Source organism: Schistocerca serialis, chromosome 8 (assembly GCF_023864345.2).
Source record: "Schistocerca serialis cubense isolate TAMUIC-IGC-003099 chromosome 8, iqSchSeri2.2, whole genome shotgun sequence".
NCBI classification, from domain to species: Eukaryota; Metazoa; Arthropoda; class Insecta; order Orthoptera; family Acrididae; genus Schistocerca; species Schistocerca serialis.
The window spans coordinates 38,942,963-38,955,173 of NC_064645.1; the positions used below are offsets into that span (position 1 = coordinate 38,942,963).

The window sequence follows — 12,211 nt, forward strand, 5'->3', positions numbered from 1 at the left end:
GCTGACTGTTACCAGTATGATAACAGGTTGACAAATTAAAAACATTGTGTTACACGCGAAATTCCAAACAGAAGCTCTCGCTTTCCGCGTGCGGTCGATTTTATCAGTTATATTGCCCGAGCACCGAATTAAATTCTGTCCCCGATGTTGTTAAGTCTGTACACTAAGCAAGTCGTAAAGGAAACCTAGAAGAAATTTGGAAAGGGACAATAAAGTTTAGAGATAAGAAATGAAAAACTTTGAAGTTCATTGATGACATCAGTAGCTCTGTCTGAGAGGGCAAAGGCCTTGGAAAAGCAGATGAAAGGAGTGAATAGCGTTTTGAAAAGAGGTTATAAGATGGATATCAGGGAAAGTAAAGGTAGAATAATGCTATTTAGTTGAATTAAAAAGTGAAACTGAGATAATTAGGTTAGGAAAGGAGACTGCAAAAGTAGTAAATCAGTTTGGCCATTTGAACACAAAATAATAACGATGGTTGAAGTAAAGAGAATAGAAAATGCAGACAGGAAAAAGCATGAAAATTATATTTGAAGAACATAAATTAGTTTAGGCCTACAAGGAATATAAGTGTAAATGTTAGGAAGTCTGTTCAGAAGATATTTGTGTGGAGTGTAGCCATGTACAGAATTGAAAAGAGAACAATAAACAATCCCAGACTAGAAGTTAGAAGAAGCTTGTGAAATGGGGTGCTACAGGAGAATACTGAATGTAGGTGGCTATAGCAGGTAACTAATGAGAATGTGTTAATCTGAACTGGGGAAAAAATAAATTTATGGTACAACTTGACCAAAATATGAAATTGATTTATAAGGCACTTGCAGATGCATCAAGGAATCGTCAAATTGGTAATGGGGGGAAGTGTGAGTGTGTAGCGGAAACTGATGCTCAAATGTACGAAGTGTGTTCACATGGATGCAGTTAGCCAGAGTTGAAAGAGAATCATGCAGTATAGACTAGTGCAAACCAGTCTTTGGAAAGAGGACCATAACAGCATGTGAAGCCAATGAGACATAACATAACTACATGTACTGATATAAAGCAACAATTTTTTTGTTGCAATTTCACATTTCATACTGAACACCCCATCTCAGTATACACAAACACACACGCACAAATAAAAAGAAACTCTATTATAGATGGAATAGACACAAGACGTACTGTCACTGCTTTTGTGTTATTGCTTAAGACTTTTATTCTTGCATTTGATAATGTCATGTTTACATGATGTAATGTGTAAAAAAAAAAAAGTTACAATTTTAAAACATTTATGAAGCTTTAAGCCTGTATGATTCTTGCTAGACAAGAAGAGTGCTGATTATTATATTTATGGTGGCAAGTTGTACATTTGAATTCCCAGCTTAAAAAGTCTTTCCTTATTATTCTATATGGTAAGTCTCCCTGACCCGGGGTTCTGGGCAAATTTTCTGAACTGTACACCTTTTCCGAAACCTCATTAGGCCTTTTCCTTTACCCCTCTTCCTTCCCCTTTACCCTTCTGCCACTGGTACCAAAAGAGTGCAAACTGTAATAGCCCTTTATTTGGGTGTTTTGCTGCTGCTTGGCGAGTAATTTCTTTAATCTATCCAGTTGTAATGATTTTTTTAAAAAAAAAAAGATTATTTTTGTTGATATAATCACTCCATTTTGTGCCTTACTAAGGATGAGCAATGGATGGTGTAGATCATTTCCTGTTCTAGTATTATATTTATGAAAATTACAGTCGTTTTCAAACTGTGATTAGCGTATTATTGATACTTCGTACAGAAGTAAATTTAGTGTGAGGTTGAATCTGTCAGTATGCTCAATTATTAAATGAGATGTGTAGGTGGTTCTAGAGTGGACACCACACATTATTCTTATCACACAATTCTGTGAAACAAACACTTTCCTCCTTAATGGTGAATTATCCCATAATGTTATGCCATAAGACAGGGCCTGTCTTAAATTGCAGTTGACAAAAGCAGACATTTGGGGCAACAAGTTGAGCGGAGCATCGGAGCTATCCAAGTACAAGATGTGTGTACTGGATATATCATAATATAATTAGTAGCAAAAAGTAACCGAAGCAGGTGAATGTATGTGACAGGGAAGGGAGGGGGGGGGGGGTCACCAATTGAAAAAAAAAAAAAAAAAAAAAAAATGATCTTGAACCAATCCTGCATCAGGCATAGGCCCTAAGTGAAAAGTGAATAAAAAAACCAAAAGAGGAGAAGTATGTTTAATATGATTTGTAACATGTGAGTTCCAGTTTGTGTTCTTATCTATATGCCCATTGAAGAATTTAGAATATTCTGTTTCATGTAACGATTTTCCCTTTTACATTATTTCTAAAGTGTGGTCAGACCTGGTGCAGTATTCATTCGTGTATATTGTGTTTTGTAAGTTCAGTTGCAGTCCGTTCACAACAAAATACAAAATATTATTTCCATTTTCAAGAATTAAAGTTACTTTGTTAAGCTTGATTATAATACATCTTCACCAAAGAGAACTATTTCTGCTTCTTGGATATGTGATGGAAGACCTTTTATGCTGGGTGGTTATAATTAAACTGACTGTGTTTTGAGTGCTGCAGTGTGGGCTGTATACAATGTGGGACACTAAAACATTGTAGGTATGGCCATTAATTGGTGCGCTGATTTTTTTATATGCTAAAAAAAAATGGTTCTACTCTCTGCCACCAGATGAAAATATGGCACAGCAAACATTCAGAATGTGGTGGTGGTGCAGGAAAAGGGGAAGAATGATCGAACACATGATAATGATAGTTCCAGTATGTTTGTTAGGATATGACCACAAGTTCCAACGCATGTTCAATATGGACACTTGACTAACCATCATGCTGCATCCATAACATGGCGTGGTTGACAGTTGCTCGCAGCATATCTTGTGTAATCAGAGTGATATATCATTGTACGCTAGCCTTCAGATTGCGAAGAGTCCGGATAGGTCCCTGGTAGACATAATCTTTCAGATATCCCAACAGCCAGAAGTTACATGGTTTTAGGTTGGGGGCTCTGGTAGACCGCACATCTTGCCTAGAGATGATGCGGTCATTACCAAAAGTTTCTCTAGGATCATTCCGTGTCAAGTGTTCTAGAATAAAAAATGGTCCCCACCCGACCATCTCAGATTCAGTTCAAAACTTGTTTTTGTATACATATGTATGTGTTAGGTCAATGTGCAAAATTTTGGCTGAATTGTTACAGTGGCTACAGAGCTGGGGCCACCTTATTGGACCCATACCAAGTCACAAAGCACATGGTGTGAAGAATTCTGTTAACTTTGTTATAACTTTGCGCATATTCTGTCACTCTGAATTTTTTTATCCTAGTACAACTTTTGTTGCTGAAAGCTGCTAAAGCATTCAAATTCCTTAGAAATGACTATCCATTATGACACTTGGTCTGGAAATGCTTTGTAAAATTTATCACAAAAGATTCAAGCCCTGCTCTAGCCATCCTTTACTATAAGGGAAAGGCAGCTGGAACCTTGAACCAGGTGCTCACTGTACTACACCAGTAATAGCATTTATGAGTAAATAGTTCTGATTTTATTGACCCTTGTCTCAAGTGTCAAATTGAAAATTTCAAATGTCTATCAGTTTTCTATATTGCTATCAATTCTGATCTTTTTGTTGACACTGCTGAAAAGAGCACATTTTTTTGCTACAAGGGCCTTGAAAAAGTAGAATGGTAATTTTCCATATAAGCTGATTAAAATAGATTGAAAGAAACCTAAGCTGTTATGCTTACCACATGCATTACTGTGTTGGCAGCTGTTGTGCTAGAGAACGTCAAGGCACTTGCGATGTGATTTGTTAGTACAAATTATTTATGTAAATTAGATATGCAGGTATGACTGTTTTATAACAGGGCATGGGTACTGGAAATTTCTGGATATCTGATTGTGCAGGTATGACTGTTTTATAAAACAAGGCATGGATTCCAGAAACTTATATGGAGGTACAACAGTTTTATAACAAAGCACTAGAAACTTCTTGAGTTTTCTGTAATGTTCTGGAATGTTCTCCAGTATTCTCGTTTTACACAGTCACACTATATAAGATGTAATTTGATTTGGGTATCGTTCATGTTTGCATGCAAATTGTCAATCATTGTATCATTTGTGGTTGTTACCTGTGAATGTTTACCTTGCAGCTTGGTTGATTTCTTCAGTCCATTGTTGAATTGTTGCTGAAGTTACAACTTGTTATGGCTTCAAACAATGGAAAAATGAGCCTAGATCAGTGGACCACTGGACAAATCAAATCTGTGTGTCATTTAACTAAGTTCATCAAGGACAAACACTTTCTGAAATCAGTTCAAATGGCTCTGAGCACTGTGGGACTCAACTGCTGTGGTCATAAGTCGAAATCAGTTAGTGACCTATCTGAGGAGGATTGAAATTTGCTGATTCAGATTGATTTCAGCTTGATTGTGATGCCAAAATATGTTTAGATCGTGAAGCAGAACAGCTGACCAGGTTTCAGTATCTACAGAAATCTGTACTCCATTTCAAAAGAAGAATCATGTGTTCAGCAAAGGTCTGTATCCTATTGATGTTAAAACAGCTGACTTTTTGAAACAAGCCTGGAAGAAGCTTTGCCCTGCTTGTAGAGTTGACAGCAATGCTAAAAAGGCCAAGCCATTGCCATCATCAGAGGCTGATGAAGATGATGCTACAGTTGCTTCAGACAGCTTGAACTCTAGCTTGACAGCAACTTATGTGTCACCACTAAAATTTCAGCATGTTTCAAACCGATATTGTAGTGGATATGCAAAATGAAAGTTAAGGCAAATTAAAATCTTTGTGGCTACCAAAATTGCTGAAATTGGTGGGCTTAAAGCAGACGATGTCATAGAATCGCAATCACGTCAACAATGCCATGATTGCTCATTGTACAAATTGCTCATCAGTGAATTGAAAGCAAAGCAGGGGGTGGATCATTAAAAAAAATCAAAGAACTCAAGGTGTCTGAGCGAATGGTGAAAACTTTCAGAAAGCTGAAGGGAGAGAAAGGCATATTAGCGAAACCAGATCCAAAGCGAGGAAAGGTTTTGCAAGAAGATATTAAGGAAAGTGTAGCAAAATTCTATGACAGTGATGAAGTCAGCTGAATCTGCCCTGGAAAAAAGGATTTTGTTGCCATAAGGACACCAAAGGTTCATATGCAGAGACGCCTGCTGCTTTGTAACTTGAAAGAAGCCTATCAAGAATATTGCAGAACAAAATTTACCAAAAGTGGCTTTTCCAAATCCTGTGAGCTCTGGCCAAAGTGGCACATCAGTTGGTTCAGCAGGAACACACTCAGTTTTTGTTTGTACAGCTCATCAAAATGTCAAGTTGATGCTAGTAGTGACTCCAGTTAAGGATGACTACGAAAGTTTGTTAGCCAAAACGGTTTGCAATAGGGATTCAAAAGTTTGCATGCTCCGATTATGTGACCAATGCCCTGGATTAGAAGTCTTGGAAAGATTTGCAGAAGCTGCATTTGAAGGGAATGACATTGATGAAGCAATTGAATACAAGGAATGGATACACATTGACCAAGATACTCTGGAGACAAATCAGTCAACAATTGAAGAATTTATCCAAAACATTGTGACGAAAATTGTGAATCTCTCACCCCACCATTACATAGCAAAGCACCAAAACAACTACCTAAAAGAAACCAAAGAAAATCTAGAATGTGGAAAGCTGGTTGTTCTGATGTATTTTGCAGAAAATTATTCTTTTATTGTGTAGGATGCTCTACAAGGCATTTACTGGAAAGAGTGATTCTCTTAGCTTCTGTATCATCAGCAATTGCTTGCGTCATTATACAGTTGCAGTTCATGTTTTCTGCTCGAAGCTGATTGACCACCTGCGAACCCACTTTCCAGTGCTGAAACACATCAGCTATTTCAGCAGCGGATCAGCTGCCCAATACAAAAGTTTCAAGAACTTCAAGAATTATGTCAGCACTACAATAACTTTAAGTATCAGTGCAGAAGGGAACTTCTTTGCCACAAGCCATGGAAAGTCTCCAAGCGACAGTTTGGGGGGAAAATAAAGCAATTAGCAGCAAGAGCAAGTCTGCAACGGCCAACTTCAGATTAAATTCTAACACCAAGTGACCTATTCAGATTTTGTGATGAACAAGTTCACGGAATCAAATTCCTTTTTTTCACAAAGGAAGAAATTGGTGCTGCAAGACCTTTACAAGAAAGGAGATTTGAAAATGGTTGCACAGTTGCAGGGACCAGAGAAAACCACTGCTTCAGACCAGTCGTTGAAAAACGGTTACAAATTAGCAGAGTTTCCAATGAAACAGTTTCATTTATTGCAAGTATTGATCAATCAGCATACTTCTCGAGTGTTCCAATTGACAGTATACAATCTGGGCAATACATTGCCTGCATTTATGGCAACAAATGGTGAACTGGAAACATCTGTGACACATCATTGGAAGAACGAGATGCCTTAGTCAGTTTCATACATCCACATGGTCCAACTAATTTATTCCATTGGCCCCTAAGGAAGGACACCAGCTGGATCCCAGAGCAGCAGATAATCGGCATTTTCTCATCTCCAAGTGCCAGTGGGTCAAAGATACTCTTACACATCAGAGGTGCTGAAGAGCATTGAAGAGAACTTTAGAGCTATGAAAAGGGTTTTATGAACTCCGGCAACAAATTTATGATGTTTGGTTCATTTTGTGAACTTATTGCTTTGTTATGTTCACAAAAATGTTGTGTATTTGCTCATTTCTGCATGACATTCATTAAAGTTCTTCTGTCAAGCAAGTGGTATGTGCAAAAGCTAAGGCATCTTTGCAGCTAGTTTAAAAACCTTATATGGAAAATTACCATTCAACTTTTTAATGTTCCTTATAGCAAAAAATAAACTCTTTTCAGTGGTGTCAGTTAAAAGATGACCATAGATGGTAGCGATATTAAAAACTGGTCCTGAAAAATGCTGTAAATTTGCATCCTGAAAAATGCTGTAAATTTGCTATTTTCAGTTTGACATTTGAGACAAGGGTCAATAAAATCAGAACTATATACTCATAAATGCTAATACTTGCGGAGTATAGTGAGCACCTGGTTATTGGATAGCAACTCAGAAATCAAGGTAATAGCTGCTTTTTGCTTCTAGTAAAAGATGCTCGAAGTATGACTTAAATTTTTCGCGATAAATTTTGCAAGGCACTTTTAGACCAAGAAGCATAAAGGATAGTAATTCCTGAACAATTTGAGTGCTATAGCTGCATTCAGCACTAAAAGTTGTACTAGTGTACAAAAATTAAAGGTGATAGATGTCACAACATACACACAACACTATACCAAAGTTGGCCAGATTTTTCGCCCTGTGCGCTTTATGATTTGGTATGGGTCTGCTAAGGTTACCATAGCACTGGAACCACTGAAAGAATTGAGCCAAAATTTTGCACAGTGACCTAACACATACATATGTATACACATATAAATTTTTAACAGAGTCTGAGATGGTCGAGTGGGGACCCCTAGGACACTTGGTGTGTCCCCCCCTCGACAAGTGTTGTTGCCCATCAATGCATGGAAATAGTCGTGTGGACACAGTTGCAGTCTTGAAAAGAAGGAATAGTGTTGCACAAGGAGGTCCTTATAATGTACAGATGTCATGGTACACCTAACAGGTCCACAAGGTGTCATCTTCTCAAAGAAAAACAGACCGAGAATGAAGGAGCTGGTGAAACCACATCACACAGTCAAATAAGCAGTGGATGTTCCATGGTTAATCTAGTAGGGATACCAGTGTAAAATGCGCTGCAAAATCTTTTGAACCATTGACCAATGGAGAGACAATTCCTGTGGCACAGCTCAAGCAGTGGCTGCAGAATTTGGGTCATTTGCTGCACAGTCGGCTGTAGCTGCAACAACTTGATCAACAACTGCCATAGGAATGGGGCACTTCTTGCTCCCTGCAGCATCTCCTAATTCATGATTTTTCAGATTTCTTGATCACTCTCTTTAGCCCATTTATTGACATGGGGCCTCTTTGCTGCTGTTTCTGTCAGAAATATTCCCATAATGCAGCTCTGCCATTCTGATAAAACAACTTTATCAGCTGTGCACAGTCTTTTTTCTCAATAGCCATTGTATTTTGTATGGAAAACTTCAACTTTCTTAACCCTGTTCATCAACAGTCACTCAACAAATACATCAACACAGTTTGCCAAGTGACAAATGGTACAATGACGTCAACACAGGAAATATTTCATATTTGGACTGTTTCCAGTGCCATATTTTCACCTGATGGCGAAAAGTGGAACTACAATTTTTTTCAGTGTACTCTACGAGTGCACCAATTAATTAACATACCTACGATGTTTGAGCTTCCTGTGATGTGTACATCCCACACTGCAGCACTCAGAACACAGTCAGTTTAATTATAACCACACGGTGTATAACAAGAACAAAAGTGGACCCAATATTGATCCATCTGCCACACCCATAGTAATTATTCCCCCTACTTAAGATGTTCCCTGAGTTTCTGAATCCAACAATCTACACCCTTTCAGTTACATAGGAAGAAAACAATTTACCAATAAGATCTTTCATACCATAATATTCAAGCTTCTCTAGGATAACTACACAATCAAATACTTTTGACGAATTACAGAAGATACCAGTTTCAATGAACTGTCATTTAAATTTTGATTATCTGATTTATGAATTGAAAAATATGTTGTGGGGGGAACCCCTTTGAAACCCAAATTGAGAGTGGCTAAGTATCTTACTTTGGAAGAGGCGTATTATGGTTCTTGCGTACGTAATTTTTCCAAGTACATTTGAGAATGAGGTAAGTAGTGTGACTGATCAGTAATTATTAGTATCTGTCATTCGATCTCTCTTGTAAAGAGGACTGTCTGGAATTATTCCCTGTGATAGCAGTGTGTTGCATATGTGGTTGAATAAATTGCACATGTATGAAGAACAGGATTTTATTACTTCACTGAAGTTGGCCGTTGCAGACTTGCTCTTGCTGCTAATTGCTTTATTGTGCCCCCAATACTGTCACTTGGAGACTTTCCATGGCTTGTGGCAAAGAAGTTCCCTTCTGCACTGATACTTAAAGTTATTGTAGTGCTGACATAATTCTTGAAGTTCTTGAAACTTTTGTATTGGGCAGCTGATCCGCTGCTGAAATAGCTGATGTGTTTCAGCACTGGAAAGTGGGTTCGCAGGTGGTCAATCAGCTTGGAGCAGAAAACATGAACTGTGGTTTTGGTTTTGACAGAGTTAATTACTTCCTCAATTTCTTTGGCAAATTGTAGGGTAAAAATAGTTTACCTGTTTGTATGAGACATTTTTTCTTGCAAATATTCTACTGTATTGTCCCTGATCTGTCCATGTGAATCTTCTGAGCTACCTGAAAGCAGTAATTATTAAATACGTAGGCTACTTGACTACTATCATTCATTGTTTGGATGTTTCCTTCAGTAAAAAAGGCCTCCCATTTCTTGATTTAACCCCTCTAAATTCTTTATTTTAGACATTGTACAGATTTTTCGATTTTATTTGTAGTCGCGGTACTTAAGACAGCATAGTATTTCTAGTAATATGGAATCAGCGTTACTTCTCTTTTGTGCTATTTTGAACAATTTCCATTTTTCAGCAAATTATATTTTGATTCCTTTTGTAGAATTCAAGACCATTGTGATGCTTTGTTAGTACCATACTGTTTATTTTTTGGGGAAAGCAAGTGTTAAAGATTGATAAAACTCATCTATAAAGACATTAAATTTGGAATTAACATCTGTCACATTATATCCATCCTTCTGTTAGGTTCCTGAAGGTACCTTGAAACTTTCTGTTGTCTGTTCATTAATTACTCTGCTTTCTATGATACCAGTTCAAAGTACTTTCTTTGATACTACTTCATTGTAATCATATTCACTTTAGTATGGTTAGCTGTGTATCATGGTCTGTGAGGACATGAACATGAAAATTTATATCACTGATTAAGTGTTCACCTACCAAAATGGTGTCTATTAGTGTGCTGCTCTCCTGTGTCATTCCGGTGGGAAAATTAACAACAGAACACGTTAGTGTTAAGTAACATTCCCAACTGTTTCTTTTAATTAAATATTTCATATTTGCTCTGCTTTGTTTGATACATGGCTTAATAACAATTCATATTTTTGTTATAGTATTTGGAAGTTTTCCAGTGTTTATCTGTATGCTACAATTGACTTTCCAGGTACCAGTAGTTTACAAGCATGGGCTTCCAATTGTTGATCTAAGTAGAAACTACTGGTTCCAATACAGTTTGACTTGATTTTATTTTTATGTGTATGCCAACTCCTCCATCTCTGATTTATTATTTTTTTTATTTATTTATTTTTTATTATTTACAGAAATAGACTGCTAATTTACGGTCCTCTGTGTTTAACATATTGATTGCTGTATTTACATTGTGCTCAGACAGACATAACATAACTTCCTTTTGACATTCTACATTTGTAAACAAGTAAGAAGCTTGTCAGTTTTTATGTAACACTCAATTCGTGTTTGTAGATGTTAAGATTCAGTTTCCATTCTGAAAATAAAGGCTCCGAAGCAGGGAGTACAACTGTTACGATGCTCCAACACATGTATATTCACGTAACTGCACTGTAGCTCATTCTGTATGGGAGAATTATTTTGAGCGTTCGATTTCCACTTGTTTCAGGCATGTCTGAAGATGATACGATGGGCCCGATTTTCAACCGTGAACCTCCAAACAGAGTGGATTTTTCAAACACAACTGGTGCAGTAGTTGAGTGCTCAGCTAGAGGAAACCCTACACCTGACATAATATGGATAAGAGCTGATGGATCAGCAGTTGGAGATGTCCCTGGTTTGAGACAGGTTCGTCACTGTAACATAATTTGCGTAGTGTTTATATGCTAATAATATAGGTGCCACAGGGAACAATGTGTGACTCTTATGTGAGAGAATCATATGTTGGTCTTGGTATTCTGATTTGAAATTTCTTTGTAGATTTTATGAATTTACGTGTGTGCATCTGGTAATCCTCAGTACTATATGACATGGTCATTTGTTGGGGAGGCTTGACCCCCTCCCCACCCCACCCCCCTCCCCTGCTATTCCTCTCTTTTTTGTAACTGAACACTTTATTGTGTGGAAACCCTTTTTTAATGGTTAATGGGGTGCATGTTTCAGTGTAGCTCAAATGACCAAGTAACCATTGTGATCTTACAGTAATTTTTGGATAGTTGAGAGGTAGTTGCGAGCTGCTTGTGAGAGAAACTGTTAATTAGCTTTTGAGGATAGTAGAGATATGGTATCTTGCTTTAGCAAACATAGAGCTCAAATCTCAACACCAGGTTTGAGCAAGTTTCACTTTTTCAAATTGCACAGCACAGATTAAACAATTCTGCAATATTACTGCTAACCAAGTACTTGACAAACTGGAAGCACTGCACATAGTATACATACCAAATTAATGACTGAGTTGCAATCGCCCAGTCTTCCAATGAAATTGTCAAACAAGGAGTCCCCCAGTGATCCATTCTAGGCCCCTTTCTCTTTTTAGTCTACGTGAATGATGTCACCCAGCCACAAAACTCCATAATAGTGAACTAAACAGATGACACATCTGTGTTGTTTTTTGGCAAAAATACCTGTGAACTTACATCTTCTGCAACAGGTGAAGTAATAACTATAATTAAGTATTTTCAAGAACAAGAGCTAAAGGTCAACATTAATAAATCACAGTTATCATTCAGGACTGTTAACTCTCATCATACCTCTATAAATAATATATATGGAACTGAGGCAACAGACACTAATAGCTGCAAATTCTTGAGCCTATACTTAGATGAAAACTTGCGGTGGTCAAAGCATATTAACTTTGTGTGTGGAGAGATTAGTAGTGGATTATATCTACTTAGTCCTCTTGCAAAAATAGTTACAAACCCTATTATTCAAACCATTTACTATGGAACAATATATCCTTTACTAAATTATGGTATTGAACTTTGGGGCTGTGCTGCTGATACACACATCAATAGATTAATGTTGTTGCAGAAGAAGGCAATTATAATAATACATGATCTGGGTCATAATGATTGTGTTAGAGAGACTTTTGTGCAACATAAGTACCTTACAGTGCATTCCCTGTATTTATATAAGTTAATTTTATTTTTTGTAAATCATCAAAAAGATTCAAGAAGATGCAA

At 37.3% G+C, this 12,211-nt stretch overlaps 1 protein-coding gene across 1 annotated transcript in view; it reads left to right on the top strand.

Annotated features, from left to right (window-relative positions):
- Positions 1-12,211, top strand: part of LOC126416750 (Down syndrome cell adhesion molecule-like protein Dscam2) — an 859,584-nt gene that overhangs the window by 283,677 nt on the left and 563,696 nt on the right. The window contains exon 3 of the mRNA XM_050084589.1: positions 10,699-10,877. Coding sequence (XP_049940546.1) covers positions 10,699-10,877 — 179 coding nt within the window. The remainder of the gene's footprint in view (positions 1-10,698; positions 10,878-12,211) is intronic.